The sequence below is a fragment of the Pelophylax lessonae genome (assembly GCF_965119305.1).
Source record: "Pelophylax lessonae genome assembly, chromosome: 5".
Taxonomy (NCBI): domain Eukaryota; kingdom Metazoa; phylum Chordata; class Amphibia; order Anura; family Ranidae; genus Pelophylax; species Pelophylax lessonae.
The window spans coordinates 208687366-208706433 of NC_138772.1; the positions used below are offsets into that span (position 1 = coordinate 208687366).

At 40.5% G+C, this 19068-nt stretch overlaps 1 protein-coding gene across 3 annotated transcripts in view; it reads left to right on the forward strand.

Annotated features, from left to right (window-relative positions):
• The window catches only part of HECW1 (HECT, C2 and WW domain containing E3 ubiquitin protein ligase 1), a 504763-nt gene that overhangs the window by 431058 nt on the left and 54637 nt on the right, over nucleotides 1-19068 (forward strand). For all 3 annotated transcript variants that reach the window (XM_082259512.1, XM_082259513.1, XM_082259514.1), the window contains 5 exons: nucleotides 1616-1801; nucleotides 1952-2086; nucleotides 10220-10325; nucleotides 10898-10994; nucleotides 11230-11313. In XM_082259512.1, the coding sequence (XP_082115638.1) occupies nucleotides 1616-1801; nucleotides 1952-2086; nucleotides 10220-10325; nucleotides 10898-10994; nucleotides 11230-11313 (608 nt within the window). The remainder of the gene's footprint in view (nucleotides 1-1615; nucleotides 1802-1951; nucleotides 2087-10219; nucleotides 10326-10897; nucleotides 10995-11229; nucleotides 11314-19068) is intronic.

Genomic DNA, 19068 nt, shown 5'->3' on the forward strand with positions numbered 1-19068 from the left:
TGGCCTAATGCCAATCCTCATCTGGGGTAAATGATGATGTGACCTCAGGGTATTGTGGACCCATTCCTTGGAGGTGTGTCATCATGGCATCTTACGCCTAAAGTACATTGAATTCACAAAACGCAATGATGAGTTTCCCAACCTTCAAGAGCCATTTAAAGCCTATTGCACCTTTTCAAACCTTTCGCTACACCTTATTTTCACTTTCCCAATTAACATTAATGCACTTTGCAAAATTGCTGAAAATTTCACTGAAATCTTTGTGAATTTTCACTCACATTAGAAGCAATGTAACTATTTTTACTTGAAGAGTACACTATGGTTTTGTCCAGTTTAAATTGGTACATTTTTAAAAAAAAAAAATACATTGCCTAGCAGTTTAAAATTAAAAATAGCGCCTTTCATTGCAATTGTCATCAGTTTCCCAGCGATGTATCCCAAAGCCTCATTGCTTCGTCTAGTGCCGGTGTTCTATCAGAATACTGCTACCTATCAGATTCTTCAACCGAAAGTGACGTACGGGCTGGAACAACTTACTGCGCATGCGGCATGCGTTCCAACATGGCTGCTATGCATTCCAACAGGTTTCCTAATGTGATAGAATACGAAGCAGTGGCGGACATCTTCTTACACCCATGCAAGTCTTAAATTTTACATTCATTTTAGCAGTAAACTAACTTTATATACTGAAATAGACAATTTCACCGCGACCAAGTGAAATAGTCTATTTCACTATATATTTGGTTTGCCACTGAGTAGTGCGGGGTGTACCAAGATGGCCGTTGCCAACTTCTACCTGCAGGTTTCTCGCTATACTTACTAGAATACAATAATAATACAAATGTAATACTGTGATTCAGTATATAAGGTGAGTTTACTGCTTAAATAATTGTAAAATTCAAGACTTTCGTGGGTGTAAGAAGATGTCCGCCTCTGCTTCGTGTTCTGTCACATTAGGAAACCAATTGGAATGCATAGCGGCCATGTTGGAAAGCATGGCGCATGCGCAGTAAGCTGTTCTAGTCCGTACGTCACTTCCGGTTGCAGAATCTGGTAGGTAGCGGTATTCTGATAGAACACCGGTCCTTATCTGGGGTGAATGATGATGTGGGCTCGGGGCATCATGAACCAACTTCCTGGAGTCGTGTCATCATTGTGCCCTATGCTCAAAGTACAAGCAGAGAACAGCCCTGATGAGTTTCCATAACCTTCAAGAGCCATTTAAAGCCCATTGCATGCTGAAAAAATGTTAATCATTTCATTTTCACCTTCCCTGCTATCATTAATGCACTTTGCAAGTCTGGTGAGATTTCACTGAAATCTTCTGTGTTTTGCTGAAATTTCCGAAAAACGAAAATTCTTAATTTTATTTAGCTCTAGTCACAACGTAAAGCCATTGACATGCAAGAATGGGCATTGTAGCTTTGTTCTTGTTGTTTACTTATTTTCACTAAAAGTAAACCATGATTATTTGATAATCTGGGGTGAGCATGGGAGGGCACATGTTTTTTTTTTTATTTGCAGCTGTAGTGACTTTGGCAGAATCTGTGAATAATTTAGGTTGATAAAGTTTTCCTTTAATGACTTGCTATTTCCATATTTGTCCCACTATTAGAGTGCCTACAGAGTCTTCACTAACAGCACCTGCTTGAAGCACATGGTTCTGAAAATCCGCAGGGACGCCAGGAATTTTGAACGCTATCAGCACAATAGGGACCTGGTGAACTTTATTAATATGTTTGCTGACACAAGGCTTGAGCTTCCGCGTGGTTGGGAGATTAAAACTGACCAACAAGGAAAGGTAAGTCAAGATATTCATTAAAAAAAAAACACTACAGACTGTGGGCATGAAAGGATCAGGAACACTATTAATGTAACCTAAGATACAATTGTGGCAGATGGAACAAAAGCATATACTGAAAGTAGCATTGATGTTATCTATTTTTGCCAGTCTTTTTTTGTAGATCATAATAGTCGAGCAACAACATTCATTGATCCACGAATCCCTCTTCAAAATGGTCGCCTTCCAAATCATCTGACACACAGACAGCATCTTCAGCGACTTAGAAGTTATAGTGCTGGGGAGGTATGATAACTTCTTTCTAAAAAAATAAACCTTTAATGGTAAAATTAGATATCATATATAAACAGGTAATTTATTAACATAGTACATTTTCTATTAACCTTATGGATCGGTGTTCATTTTGAACTTCCATCATCTAGATTTTTTTTAACAGAAATATAAAGAAGCAATTTTGAATGCCCCATTCCTAGTTTGTGTTGTAGTGTGTTAATGTGCCCAATTAATTTTGAGTTGACAGCACTCATTTTTTTTTAACCACTTGCCAACCGCCGCAAGTACATATACTGCGGCGGTCAGCCCCTCACAGGCAAAGTGACGTATCGGTACGTTACTAGCCTGTGAGGCTCTGGGGAGCGAGCGCGCGCCGCCGGATGTGCGTTCCCGCTCCCGCTCGGTCACGGACCCCCTCGCGCGTGTGCCCGGCGGACCCGATGTCCGCCGGGCAGCATGTTCTACTTTGTTTTTCTGGAACTGGAACGCACTGGAGGGGCAAGCACTGGTGTGAACTATGCCATTGGAAACTATATAGCCTTCTATAGCCTTCTTTCCATGCGTTTTTTTCATGCAGAAAAAACAACACGCACTGGACTGCATGTGGTGTGAACTGGCCCTAAAGCTATATTAAGCTAAGTGAAAAGGTACAAATTTAGTAGACAATTCCCATAGCCGAATACTTTACCAGTCAGCTATACTGCAGTCAAACAGTGTAACTGTAACTGTGCCTATGAGACAGACTACAAAGCAGCACATATTCATAATTCATTTTTTTACCTTCACAACTCCATTCAAGAGTGCAACCTGAGATCTGCATGTGCTGCTATGCATTTAAAGCGGAGTTCCGGGCACAGATGTAATTTTTTATTAAACATACCCCCGGGACAGTCAGGGCTAGCACATTCCACAATGGCTAGCCTCTGATCTGTCCCGGTTCGCACTTACCTTTTAGAAGAAATACTTACTTAGAAAATTTCTTCCACAGCGTTTCCATCTCTCTTGTGGGCAGCTGAAGCCGGCGCGGTCCTCTTCTGTGTCTTCTTCCGCGTCTTTTTGTCCCAGAATGCGCCGCACCGGCCCCTCTCGTCACTTCCGGCGCGGCGCCGCATTCCTAAACAGCTTCTGGGCATGCCCAGAAGCTGTTTAGCAGGGGAATGCGGCGTCGCCCGGAAATGACGAGCGGGGCTGGTGCGGCGCATTGATTCCTGGGAGCTGTGACGTTCAGCTCCCAGGAATCATAGCGAGGCAGGAAGTGACGGGGTGAGCCACGGCTCCGAGGGAGGAAGTACTCTGAGGTGAGTATCTTCGATCTTCAATTGCAAGGTAAGTAAAAAAAAAAAAAAAAAAAATAACTATCCAATTCCTTTTCAGGTGAGGCATTCCTAGCGGAGGGGCACAAAAAAAAAATATTGTTTTTGTGCCCGGAACTCCGCTTTAAACTCTCAATCAAAGTTTACTCATTTTGGGAAAGAATATTTAGGCAATGGATGGTGATTTTAAAAATTTTGAGGAATTCTCTTTATTTTCAAATTTCTCAGGCTTAACTTTGTATCTTAGTTCATGACAGTAGAAATTAAAACTATAACAACAGATAAACGATCTCCTATCTGCTCTAATAATAAAGTCTCTCGTATTTATGGTTGGTACACCGGGCAATTAAATACTTAGCTCTTTGGATCACATTGTCGTACAAAGCACAATGTGGTGATTATTCATGGCAATTAGATGTACTGGATAAAAAAAATCATTACCTGTCAGAGAAATCTTTATCTAAACATAAATTAAAAGAAGGTGTAGCGCTAACGCGAATCACATCCTTCCTTAAATATAGCACTTGTGGAGAGATCAGTTGATTAGGCAGACAGTGAAGATCACCACCAGCAGACACAAACTACACTGCCTCTTACCCTCCAGCTAATTGTAATGGAGCATAAAAACATCCCACAGCGGACTTAGCCAGTCTCCTTACTCAGACCGATACTCCAATCTGTGTTGCAATAATATTATCTCCATATACTCAAGTATCCAAGTATAAGCACCCAAACAAGGCCCCAGAAACAGAGAAATAGCTCATAGTGTAGTACCTTTGAAACATTTGAATTTTATTAATAAAAGAAGCACAAAGCAGAGTATCATCAGCGCGATGATGTCACACGTCCCAGTCCCACACAACATGTTTTGTCAGTGATGATGTAGTCAGGTGTAGGGATGATCGAACGGTTTGGGTCGACCATCGGTTCGACCCGAACATTGACTGTTCGAAATTTGGCCGAATTCCGAACTTTTTGCTGAAAAAGTTCGGAATTCAGCAACCAGAACCGACCAAAATGCAATGGGACAGGAACTGGGTTTTAATAGCCCGTGATTGGACCAGGACCATCAGTAAAAGCCAATTGAGGTGGCAGGAGGATGCTAGGGATGTGATTGGAGTGACTAGGGGGTCCAGAGGCCAAACAGTAGTGAATACGCCCCCCAGTATATAAGATAGCCCCGCCAAATCTCTAGCATTGTAATACAGGGCTGTGGAAGAGAGTGGAAGCAGTTCTGTTACTCCTGCTTCAAAAGTGTCATTTAGCAATTATTAGTGTGAGGAAAGGGATATCTAGTGTAGTTAGGGTACTATTTTCCACTATAGTTAGATTCAAAAATCTAGTTTCTGTAGGGAAAGTGTTAAGTGTCAGGGTGACCGTAGTGTAGTGTAGGGTGAACTGACTCTGACTGCTATGGCAGGGTGACCAAACCCTTCCATGTCCAGGTGACCACCATAGAAAAAAGATCATTTGTATTAGAATTGCAGTAGAGCAGGGTAGTGGCTCCGCTACTTTCACACCTGGCCGTTTTTGTTGCAGGCGTTTATTGGGCTTTTTTGTGGAAGTCCTTGGAGGCAGGCATGACATCTGAACTTCTGTGTAGGGGTATATATACACACACACACACATATATGTACATATACACATACACATATATAGGTGTGAAAGTAGCAGAACCCTATGCCTGCGCTAATGAAATTATTTGCAGGCATAGGGCTCCACTCCTATCACACCTATATGTGTGTATGTGTATAAATACATATATGTGTGTGTGTATATATATATACCCCTATACATAAGTTCAGATGTTATGCCTGCCTCCAAAGACGCCTAAAAAATGCCCAAAAAAACGCCTGCAACACACCTGGGCGTTTTTGTTGCAGTCGTTTTTTTGGGCATTTTTTGGGCGTCTTTGGGGGCAGGCATAATATCTGAACTTCTGTATAGGGGTATATATACACACACACATATATGTATATATACACATATAGGTGTGAAAGTAGCAGAACCCTATGCCTGCGCTTATGAAATTATTTGCAGGCATAGGGCTCTGCTCCTATCACACCTATATGTGTGTATGTGTACATATACATATAAGTGTGTGTGTATATATACCCCTATACAGAAGTTCAGATGTTATGCCTGCCTCCAAAGACGCCCAAAAAATGCCCAAAAAAACGCCTGCAACAACACACCTGGGCGTTTTTGTTGCAGGCGTTTTTTTGGGCATTTTTTGGGCGTCTTTGGAGGCAGGCATAACATCTGAACTTCTGTGTAGGGGTATATATACACACACACATATATGTATTTATACACATGCACACATATAGGTGTGATAGGAGCGGAGCCCTATGCCTGCAAATAATTTCATTAGCGCAGGCATAGGGTTCGGCTACTTTCACACCTATATGTGTGTATGTGTATATATACATATATGTGTGTGTGTGTATATATGCTCCTACACAGAAGTTCAGATGTCATGCCTGCCTCCAAAGACGTCCACAAAAAAGCCCAATAAACGCCTTCAACAAAAACGGCCGGGTGTGAAAATAGCGGACCCCTATGCCTGCTCTACTGCAATTCTACAGAGCTGAAACTTCACAGGTACACTTTTTAGACCCCCCAGACACTAAATCCAAAGAAATCTAAATTTTTTTTTCAATAATTTTTTCAATAATTGGCTCTCTATCAAAAACGACAATTTTTAAGAACTTTTTTTGTGTGATTAATAGTCCCTGGAGCATGACCCAGAACCCTAGGCACTTTTTAGGGGCATTTATTGGGTTTTAGGGCTTCAAAATGGTGTTTTTTGATTACCGAAGTTCGGGTCCCATTGATTTCAATGGGGTTCTGAAATCCGGGCCGAACTTTCGGGAAGTTCGGGTGTTCTGGTCGAACCGAACTTTTAAAAAGTTCGATCATCCCTAGTCAAGTGTCAGTAGGGCAGTGGATGATGTCAGTAGTTTTTTATTTTTATTATTTTACAAAAAGAAACACAGCGCTGAAGACAGTGCAAGAAAATATTAAAGTGAAAATCCAAATAATATGTCTTACTTCTCTTAAGTACAGACACTATTGAGCAATGGTGAACAAATTGATTGTATCTTCCCAGTGCCAATAAATAAGTGGAAAATGTGCTCCAATAATAATAATTATAAGTGAATATAAATGTGCTCCAATAATAATTATATAGCAGTTTACCAAAACAATAAGTAAAAATATACACTCCCAATGCTGTTTATAAGTGGATATAAATAAACTCCAGTAAATGTCCAGTGAAAAACATGACTGGTGCTCAAAAAATCAAAATCATCCAAGTGAGTTCTTTGTGAATTGTGGATCGTGGATCCCGTATTCACTCCTCCCAAAACCGTGAATCCACTTACCAGAAGGCGTGGACCCCTAAACTGTACAGCATAGGGGTCAATAGAGCTTGGTACTGGTAAGCGGTTCCAGGTAGAGGTCCTCTTTAAGATATCCCTGGAAAGACAGAAAATGCCCCAGATAGTGTAATACGTTCCAAGAATTTTTATAGTAGTTAAAAAAATCCTAATACGCTCACATTTCTCAAAATTTTCAATGGCTCCTCAACTTCCAAGGTGTTCAGGAAGCCGTTCAGGCACGCTGCTGCTGCAGTCTGTGCAGTTACTAATGGCGTGTGTTCCACCGCACTTCCGTATGCGTTCCACCTTACCGGAAGTGACGTATGATGTTACTGAGAAGACTGGAAGTACGTCGGCACGTTTCGCCCCTCCCAGTGGGCGTTTTCAAAGACATCAAAGACATTTTTTTTTTATTATTTTTTTTTTTTTTTTACTATAATATTTTTTTGATTTTTACAAAGTTTTTGGGGAGCCCTGTTGAGGGGCTTTGGTGAAATATCATCACCAAACAGCAGGGAGAATCTGCGCCGCACAATGTGACTAGGGTGTGCCCAGGCACATCCAGCACACCCCCTGCGCACGCCTATGTACCAAATCCAGTTACTATATGATGCACAAGCCTCATAAAGTAAACAAAGAACTTCCTTTACCTTTCCAGGCTGAGCCAAATCCCCCTTTATTTGTGCTTCACATGATCCTCCTCCAAGGAGCTCACAGTGGACAAGATGTGGACAGGTGCTGATTGACCAGGTACAGTCTTGTGAATCAGCAGAGATAATGCAACATCATCTCATCCCACTGTGCAACAGACACAGCCTACATGAGAGTGGCAAATCTGCTCTGGATACATAAGCAGTGCAGCATCATTGACACAAAATCAAAGGAGGCTGAATTAGGTGGACTTCAGTGGTATGCTCAACAGATATTTGTGAGACTTTGCAGGGAGAACTAGAGAACATTACTGAAGCACATATTTTTTAATTGAAAGCAGCTGTATTCATTGTATCCTTTCTTGTCATTGAAAAAATATCTTTCTTTAAATAGACATCCTATGTTTTCTAGCTACTGTATGTTTGCAGTTTATAGTGAATACACCCACAGATATGGAATATGCACGGAATGTTGCTTGATAAGCAAAGAGTAATGTGAAGAGCGTGATCATTTATCAGACTTTATTTCATACACTGACCTGTCTAAATAAAATGAAATTTTGTTCCTGTGGGTTACTGAACTTTACATATCACTGATATCATTTACACTTAAAGTGGTTTAAAGGCAGACGTTTTTTTTTTACCCTAATGCATTCTAAAAAAAAATCTTTCTGTATGCAGCAGCCCCCCTCTGCCCCCCTAATATTTACCTGAGCCCCAGGTCGATACAGCGATGTTGCACGAGAGACTCCACTGTCCGGGACTCTTCCTCCTGATTGGCTGAGACACCATTGGCTCCCGCTGCTGTCAATAAAAGTTAGTGAGCCAATAGGAGGAGAGAGGGGACGGGGCCAAGCTGCAGGTGCATGTCTGGATGAACACACAGAGCAGCAGCTCAGCTTGAGCGCCCCCCATAGCAAGCTGCTTGCTGTGGGGGGCGCTCAGCAGGAGGAAGGGGCCAGGAGCGCTGGTGAGGGACATGAGAAGAGGAGGATCTGGGCTGCTCTGTGCAAAACCACTGCACAGAGCAGATAATTATGGCATGTTTATTATTTTTAAACAAAAAACGAGACATTAGTATCACTGAACAGGCCTCATTGGTTTAAAGATTATATTAAAGTAAAGCTGTTGTGGAGCTAACACCAGGTTAGTATTGCTGAACCTCTTTTAAATATCCTAGCTGCCTGGCTACTTACGGGGATATACTGGTTTCTGTAGTTTATTAGGCACGCACTACCCTGGAATAAGTATTTGGTTTGGGAGAGTCAGAGAAAAGTCAGAGAACTTGTCCTGAGCCTGTGATTTGAAGTCAGTATTGAAGTCAGAGAGTCTACATGGCAGCCAGGCAACAAGTACTTTAAAGAGGACCTGTACTATGGAAGCTGTGCCAAAAAAGGCAAACAGGGCAAGTCACAAGAATGGCCTAAAGCGGGGGTCTCCAAACTTTCTAAACAAAGGGCCACCATTATGTGGACCATATGGCTGGACTACCGGTTTTCCTCTGATTTTGATATTTTCGTGGCAGATAGTCCGGGGCCCTCTCAAGTGTAGATTGCCTCCCCTTCCTTTCTTTTTCCTTCCTTTTCCCTTTTTTTTTCTCATTCCGTTACATTCTGTACTATGATGTTATAGTTTTATTGACTGTAGTACCACAACGCATTCCCATTAAATTTGTCATGCTCTTAAACACCTTATCTCTAGTGGACTACTGGTTTATTAAAAGTACGGATTATATACTTATTTTTCCTAACCTTAGAGACTCATATCTTATCATAATTGTGTCATATTTGACCTTTTATTATTATGACCTCCATGTATACTTGGCCCATTGTTGGTGTCATTGGAAGGGAATGTGCCCTATCAATAGTGTCATTGGACCCTATTGTTGGTGTAATTGGGTGGAACTGTGCCCCATCAATGGTGTCATTGATAGAAATTGTGCCCCATCGTTGGAGTCATTGGGAGGAATTGTCCCCCATCATTGGTGTTAGTAGATGAAATAGTGCCCCAAGGGCCAGATAAAAGCAAGCAAAGGGCTGCATACGGCCCCTGGGCCACAGTTCGGAGACCACTGGCCTAAAGGCCTCCTGCAATTTGTTTTACCATTTTTGACTTGATATTCCTTGTTCTGCAATACATGTGTCTCTGTGTGGAGGTGTAGAGTAGTGGGCTGTGTTTACTTTCCAGCCCATTGATAAAAATGTCCCATTTAAAGAATTCTGTTTCAAAATCATTTTAGGGCTACATTTACACTGCTCCATTGAAAAAACATGGTAAAAACGCATGTGTTTTGATGCATTTTTTATGTGTTTTTGCTGTGTTTTCTCGACTTCTGACTCCAATCATGCACCTGTGAAACTTGGACATGTAACATCTAACTCAAATAATGCATGAAAAAAGCACCGCAGGCGTTTTTTTACGTGCTTCTGATGTGTTTTTGGAGATGGGAGATGCACACCAAAGATGCAGCCTGCAGGACTTTTAAAAACACACAGTGCATTGATGTGAACAGTTCAGTAGGCTTTAAAGATACATTTGTCAAGCATTTTTCTTCTGCTTTTTACCCAAAAAAACACATCAAAAGTAAATTAGTGTGCAAGGAACCTTAAGGTCACCTTCTCTACAAAGTTAATAAATGAAGCCCATTTAGTTCTGGGTGGTATCCATTTATAAATAATTTAACACAAATTGCAACTGTCATACTAGTAATATCAAGAAAACAAAGCAACGGTAGAAATCACTATTTTCCTGCATATTTAAATATACTTTTTGGTGTAATTGTTATACCTCTTTTGACAGGCTTCAGAAGTGTCCAGAAACAGAGGGGCTGCTCTGCTAGCTAGGCCGGGAAATAGCTTGGTATCGGCGATCAGAAGCCAACATCCACAGGAAACAGTACCTTTAGGTAAGCTAGTCTAGATCTTTTTAGGAATATTTTGATAAGTGAGTTGGGGTTATTGCATCTAATCATAGTCAGGTATATTCAGTAAGATTTCATAATTTTGTCCCCCCCCCCCCTCCAAAGCAGGTGTTGCCTTCAAATTCACTATACTTACATAGATCACACTCCAATAGACGCAATATTGTTTACCTTAATCCAGCTGCTTGTTAATCTGATGTGGATGCATGCACAAGTTGGTCCCCTAGATTTTTATGGAGCTGTCAGATAGATAGGAGCCAATCCATTTTCTTAGTGTAGTGAGTTGGGAAGGTAGGGTGTGCATTTCTTAGAGAGATGGAGGCAAAAGAGTAAGCACACGTTATACAAAAGTTTCCTTACCCTTTAAATTACTCACTGTGGGCATACTGTATGTTTTACCAATTCTAACTTCAAAGAAAGCTGAATGCAAAAATACCTGAATATATATACAGTATTGCATATTATATATACATACACATACAAGTTTTGTCTTATATTTCCATTTTAAAATAAATGGTTGCCATATACTTTAATTACTCTATTTTTACTCATTTCAGCTTATAATGATAAGATTGTTGCCTTTCTGCGACAGCCAAACATATTTGAAATGCTACAAGAACGTCAACCCAGTTTAGCAAGAAACCATGCGCTCAGGTATTTGTTTCTTTGGACCTTAAATGTAACTACACATACACACACAGAGCATTTGTATTATCCATAAACATCATGAACACCTGTCAGTATACATAGTGCATGGACTACAACACCTTTTGTCATACGCAATCTTTTTGGGTCTGGATCTTTTATATTTAAAGTACAGCTGTACCTTTGTATGGAAATCCCTCAAACAGATCAGCGGGTAAAAGTCAATCTTTCTTTTGCATTACAGGGAGAAGATTCATTACATTAGAACAGAGGGCACTCATGGACTTGAAAAATTGTCTTGTGATGCTGATTTAGTTATTCTTTTAAGGTACTTTACAAGTTCAGGTGCAGTGAATAAATGCAGTGTGCATCAGTAAGCAAATTGCAAAACTCATAGTTAACTTCACCTTCCCTGATGCCTTTAATTGCATCAAATATTATATTATATGGCCTTTGTAACCATTGCCGGTCCCAAGGTCACCCATATGTTCAAAAGGCAAACTAGATGTTTGAGTAATCATAGATAGACAGCAAGGTTGCTTTACTAAATTAGGATTAGTGGCTTACAGTGAATTTTCAGCCCAAAATTAAAGTTCTTCCCATTGCCCCACCCCCCACAAGCGCCTATACCTGAAAGGAGCCCATGGTTTGGGGAGGGTGGATGGATATGGAGCTGCCCAAAAATAGGTAAGTACATGCAGTACAGCTTTGTTACACAGGTTAGTTAGCATAGGTGTTAGAAGGGGGGAGGGAAACGTTTTAAGAGTAGTTAGGTATAAGCCTGGAATTCTACTTGAAGGAGAAACTTCTCTTGTTTCTTAAAAATTAAAAGTCAGCAGATCGAAATAGTATAGATGCTGACTTTTAACAAGCCGGTACTTACCAGCACATGGAGTCCAATGATGTCTTAAGCATAAAATTCCACTTTAAGAAGATGTGGAAATATTTACCATCTTACTGGTGCAAAGGACAGCTGGCCTTCTGTAACCACCGAGTAGATTGTACAGCTCATCTGCATATGTGCAATAACTAAAATTATATTTATTTTAGTAGTCCACTAATTTTGGTGGGAGGGATATTCTTTATATGTAAAAATAGATCAACTCTAATTATAAATGTAACATGTGTGGGTGGTGCTGCATTAGTTAAAACTCCTACTTTTATTCATCTCAAAGAGTGCTGTAAGCACTGAATTTACAGTGCTGAAACATACACCTCTGGGAATAGTACAGTGATGATAGTGGGTTGCTCGCTCTGCATTGTCCATTCAAAAAATAATAGAAGAAGACAATCCGCAACACCATACATGCTGTTAAATATATTTCAGTTTATTGGTACTCCGTAGAAGACACTTGTAGTTCAGCAGATGTTCATGCATTTGTGAACAAGGCCAACATGGCTGAAACATGTTAACATCTGCTGCACTACCACTGTTTTTTATGGAGTACCAAGAAATTTGAAGATTTTTAAGAGCATGTATGGAGTTGCGGATCGTCTTCTTCTACTAATTGTGCTTGCGGCTGTGTGACTGCTCATCCTGCATCCGATAGCAAATATAAAATATTTTCTCACATTCCAGGGTAGTAGCAACTTTTTCTTATTTAATGGACCATTCAAAAAAAGCCTTGAATGCTTTTCACAGAATATAGTGCCATCACAAAACAATGTGAATACAGGACATTTTAAGAATGGATGAGGCGTAGAGTGAGTGACCCACTTTCATCACTGTGCTACCGCCACTAATGAAAGTGTGTGGTGCCTACTTTTCGGGATGAATGAAGTAAGAACTTTAACAAAAGCAACACCACCCACACGTTGTACATCTATCATTGGAGGTGATTTATCTTTACTTAGCAGAGTCCCAACAATGCGCTCTTTTCCTGCAATTCAGCATTAAGGCAATTGTTTTATTATAGCAGTATGCCCATGGACATTATCCAAATGTTATATGTTAGGTAAAAATCCAGTTCTCAGTACAAGAAATTCTTTGCACTGAAACTGCTATTTGTTAAAAATGTCAGGCCAAGCAAAAGACTATTTGAGTCCAATTTAAAAATATTCTTCTGTCCACCCGTTGCCCATAAGTAGCCCCACTGGCATCCTAACCCATAGCAATCACAGGAACAGTTTGGTGGGTATTTAATGTCTGGGTAACGTATGAAATTAGGTATGAAATTACGTATGAAACCTATTTGACGGAAAGGTTATTGCTGTTTCTTCTACAATAACCCCCATTATAAAATATCATGTATCAGATGTAAATCACCTCCGGCACTAAGAGATCCTGAAATGTACTTATGCTTTGTTCTACCCCTGATTTCATCTATAACATTTTCTAAAATATATGAAATCACTTCAGGCTTCATCTTATATTGCAAGCTGCAGGTGTGTATGACATCATTTCTGTTTAATTGGAGACTTGAGAATGAAGGCTGAAGTGTTCAGTAATTTGGAAAACATGTTTAATCAGGAAATGTAACATTCTCACAGAATCCGTTCTGAGTTGCTGTGAAGTGTTATCTAGGTTCTCCCAAGGCTTTGAAGTTAACAGGAATCATTTGAAATGAATAGAAGCTGGATTGTTTAACAGGGAGCCATGTAAACACTGATATCATAATCAGTAGCATTTCTCAACTGTGAGTCTCTGTTTGGCATTGGTCATGTTCCAGTTAAGCACTATGATGTATTTGTGGCAGAACATTGTATCCACTGTACAGAGGGAAGATTAGAGAGATATTAAAGTTAAACTCTAGCTAAAAAAAAAAATATTCAGTTCAAGTATGTAGTTTTAACTTAAAACGAAAAGTACCTACTATTGCGCTCAGCCTCCTCCAAATCTTCAAATTCCTTTTTTTCTTCTGTGATCCAACTGCCTTTTAGAGGGCAGCTACGCTCATTCTCCATGGTCCTACTGTATGTAGGAACAGGGCCACCCTCTCTTGCTCACTTCCAAAATAGACTAGGTACTAGGGATAATGGATTTGTAGTGTTCAAAGAACAGTGCACTTGACCGCATCTAACGTGCAGTGCTAGTTCCAAACAAACAGAAGTAAGGGAGGGAACAGGGGGCGTTTGGGCAAACAATGTTACAAGGTGGCAGAAAAACACAGTATTAAATTATTTCATGAAAATAGATTACAGGGACATTAAAGTGGAGTTCCACCCATTTTAGTGACTTTAGATCTATGTAATCCCCTTTAAAACGACTTTTACCAATGGAAAGTTTTTTTTTTTTGTTGCTAGTAAATACCTTATTTTCTGCTTTCTTTATCCTCTTCTCACTTCTGGGTCCGGTCAAGGATTACGTCATTCGGCGATTCGCAGTGTGTGCTGGGATGTATATCAGGCCATGAAACCTCACATTATTACACAGGAGATGAGCTGTACTGCGTGCTCTGCCCCGCCTCCGCCCCGCCTCCTCTCAGTGAGCTGTATGTATGTATTGTATTGAGGCCGTGCTCGGCCCCGCCTCCTCTCAGTGAGCGTGGACTGAAAACATTATATCCTCACTGAGCTCACTGAGAGGAGGCGGGGCGGAGCACGGCCTCAATACAATACATACTTACAGCTCACTGAGAGGAGCCGGGGAGGAGGCGGGGCAGAGCACGCAGTGCAGCTCATCTCCTGTGTAATAATGCAAGATTTCATGCCCTGATATACATCCCAGTACACACGGCAAATTGCCGAATAACGTAATCGCCGACCGGACCCGGAAGTGAGAAGAGGATAAATAAAGCAGAAAAAAGGTATTTACTAGCAACAAAAAAAAAAAGAAAAAAAAACTTTCCACTGGTAAAAGTTGTTTTAAAGGGGATTACATACATCTATGTAATCCAATTTATTAAAAATGGGTGGAACTCCGCTTTAAGTAGTGGATGTGTATAGATTATTTTAGGAGAATAAATATGTTGTTTAGTGCCATCTTAATGAATTGTAACTCCTTTGTTGAGAAAAACAATCCTATACAGGTTATACAGTGGAGAAAATAATTATTTGATCCCCTGCAGATTTTGTAACTTTGCCCAGTTACAAAGAAATGAATGGTCTATAATTTTTCTCATAGGTGTATTTTAAATGATAGACAGAATATCAACCAAAAAATCCAGAAAAAACACACAATACCAATGTTATAAAATGAGTTTAATTTCAGTGAGTAAAATAGGTATTTGATCCCCAAGCTAAACATGACTTGGTACTTGGTGGAGAAACCCTTGTTTGCCAGCACAGAGGTAAGACTTTTCTTGTAGTTTGGTTATCAGGTTTCCACACATCTCAGGAGGGATTTTGGTCCACTCTTCTTTACAGATCTTGAAGGTTTCTTGGCTGTCGCATGGCAGCTCAAAGTTTCAGCTCCCTCCATAATTTTTATAGGATTAAGGTCAAAAGACTGGCTAGGCCACTCTTGCCATGCTGGAAGACCTATCCATGACCCATCTTCAGTGTTTTGGCTGAGGGAAAATAGTTTGCAATATTTTACAATACATGACCCCGTTCATTGGCCCCTCAATGCGGCAAAGCCAGCCTGTATTTTTAGCAGGGAAACAGCCCCAAAGCCTAATGTTTCCACCTCCGTGTTTCACTGTAGTGATGGTGTTCTTAGGGTCATAGCCAGCATTTTATTTTCCTCCAAACACGGCAAGTTGAGTTAACACCAAAGGGCTCAATTTTGGTCTCATCTGATCCCAGCACATTGTCTTAATCCTTCTCTGAATAATTTAGATGTTCATTGGCAAATTTCATTGGCCTGTACACGTGGCGGACCTTTAAAGCGGACCTTCAGGCATTTTTTCATCTTTCTATCTATTAAATCCTCTGCCCTTGTTGTTTTAACTTTGGATAGTAAAACATTTTTTTTCTGCCAGTAAATACCTTATACAGCCCACTTCCTCTTTCTTGTCTGGTAAAAAGCCTAGGCTAATGACATCATGCACAGCTCTCTCTCTCACTCTTGTGAGAGTTTGCCAGCAAGGGAGGAGGGGCGAGTCAAAGGAAAGTCAATGAGAGCTGCAAAGCTGAAGGGGGCTGGATAAGGGTGGAGATAACAGGAGACTGCAGAGATCAATGAGGAGGAATGTGCAGGTAAACAGTGGTGTGAGTGTGTCTGTCTGTCTGTATATATACAGTATGTGTGTGTAGGTGTGTCTGTATATATGTGTCTGTGTGCCGCTGTGTGTCTGTGTGAATCCAGGAAGTGGACAGGCGGCAGCTTCAGCTACCCACAGTTAAAATAGCTGCAGGCAGACTTAGTGAAGGGAGATTTCCACAGCATATTTGTAGTACGGAATCACAGTATATATAAAATAATATGCACAGTGGTTGGAGGGAAGCTTCAGAATGGCAAATATGTTTTTATTACAAATTATGTGAGCAGACTGCAGTTCCTCTTTAACCACTTAAGCCCCAGAAGATTTTACCCCCTTCCTGACCAGGCGGTATTTTGCGATTCAGCACTGCGTGACTTTAACGGACAATTGCGCGGTTGTGCGACGCTGTACCCCCCTACGTCGCTCTGCCTGTGAGGGGCTGACTGCCGCAGTAAATATGCTGTGAGCAGTCGGCAAGCAGTTAAAGAGGGGGACCTTGCGGGCGCTACAGGATTTCAATCCATGGCGGCGTATTGTGCTACCAATGGTTTGTTTGGTGATTGTGGTCCCAACTGCCTTGAGATCATTCACAAGTTCCTCCCGTGTAGTTTTGGGCTCATCCTTTACTTTTCTCATGATTATATTACCCCTTGAGGCAAAATGTTGTATGGAGCTCTAGACCGAGGACTATTGATGGTTATTTTATATTTCTTCCATTTGTGAATAATCGCTCCAGCAGTCTCCTGCTCACCAAGCTTCTTGCTGTTGGTCTTGTAGCCAATTCCAGCCTTGTGCAGGTCTACTTTCTTGTCCCTGATGTCCTTTGACAGCTCTTTGGTCTTGCCCATGATGATGAGGTTTGAATGGAAGAAAAATTCTGTGGACCAGTGTCTTTTATACACATAAGGAGTTGTCAGTAGGAGCACCTTTTTAAATTGACAGGACTAATCTGTTGTACCACATGAGCACATACTATAGCCAGTCTGTGGGAGCCAGAGTTATTGTTGGTTGGTAAGGGATCAAATACTTATTTTACTCACTGAATTGCAATTCAATTTTTACCATTTGTATGATGTGGGGTTTTTTTCGGGATTTATGGTTGATATTCTGTCTCTGTCATTTAAAATACACCTATGGTAAAAATTATAGACCCTTCTTTTCTTTGTAAGTGGGCAAACTTACAAAACCTGCAGGGGATCAAATAATTATTTTCCCCACTATATACATTGGAGAATGACTTAGTCGCAGTTTTAGGCCTCGTGCACACTGGGCTTAAAAAATGTTGCTTTTAGGGGCGTTTGTCTTTTTTTTTTTTTTTATTCAGCCTATAAAGGCTAATCTAAGTTACCCTATGTGTCCACACACACATCTACGTTTACAAGCATATTAGAAGAGGAGTGTTTACAGACTGAAAAAAAAAATCAAAAGTACATTTAAGAGAAGAACTTTTGAGCAGAGAAAAATAGTTTGAAGCACCTAAATGCGTGCAAACAAGCTAGATGTATTTTTGCGCATTTGAGCTTTAATGTGTTCCAATGTCCAAAACATATTAATCCATAAACTGTTGTTTGTTTTGTGTCCTTTTTCATTCTGAATATGAAAATGTGTCCTAATTATAACCACCCAACAGAGGATCTGCATCCCATAAGTTGTAGAAAAACCTTAGAAAGTATCATACCAGAAATGAAACCCGTTTTGAAAGGGATGCCTAAAATTGAATCTTTGTTCAGACTTATAGAAAAAGTAGGGATACAATAACACAAGCTAGATATGAGACTTCTGGTGACATTCTGTATAACAATAGTATAATTGACACCTTTAAATTGCCATTTTGCAAGGAAGCCACCTTTTTTTGAAAGTTTTAAAAAACCATAGTGGCTATAGATTGAAATGTAAAAGTATTTTTTAATACCAGTGACTTATAAATAAACCGTTGTAAGACGCTGAAAAGCATGGGAAGGAATGATAGTGCACTATGTTAGAAACAAAGGGCCATGCGCAATTTTAGGCACATTCTTTTTGAATAAGCTGCCCGTTGGCATACTGCAAAAAATGCAAATGGAAACGTAAACATTACTAAAAGACCAGAATTTCTGCACTGCAATATGTATGTAATATATTTAAAGCCCATTGTTATCTTCAGCAGCCTTGGATCATTCTTTGGTTGCATCACCTAAATATAGCCACATCACTTCTTCTACCTGCATTGATTGAAAGCTGTAAATGTCAAAGACTAAGCAATAAACAGGTGATATTTGTGTTTTAAGTAGATAGCAGGTTAAATGAGGTCCCTGAATGACTACAATCTAAAGCTGGCCAAACATGGATGGAAACTCGGACAGTTTGGAAGGGACTAGACAAATTTTCGATACATGTGTGCCCACTTTGGTTGAACAGAAGTCGATCTACTGATTGACTTCTGTTCAACTGCCCTGTCATATAAAAGCTGATCCCTGCTGTGAGCATACACTAGCACAGTGGGGAAGATTCCCCTATCAACCTCGAATGTGTGAATGGGGGGGAATTCGTTCAGTTTCTGATTCAGCCCACTGGCTGAATTAAAGAAACGTAACCATGTATGGTCAGCTTTAAGCCCCGTACACACGCTACGAATTTCCGCCGACCGGTCGTCCGTTTTTTGTGGCATGCTAGTCTGATGTGGAACGTGAAGAGCTTTTTTTTCATATGAATTTTCCCGTACCACAGAATTCTACTTCAGAAGTGATGTCATGTGTTGGATTGCTTTGTATGTGTTCTTTCGGTTCTGAGCGTGCCTAGTCTTGCACTTAAGATTTTTTTCCGTCGAAATCTGTACTAATGAGACGAAAATCGGACGTTGTATTACGGACAATAAAAATTTTATAGCCTGCGCATCAGGATTTTTTCAGCCGAAAAGTCGGAGTCGGAGTCGGCTGTCGAAAGCACCATACTAACAATCCGAAAATCAGCAGATCGGTCGTCGGACGAAATTTCCCTTCCAAATTTCTTATCGTGTGTAC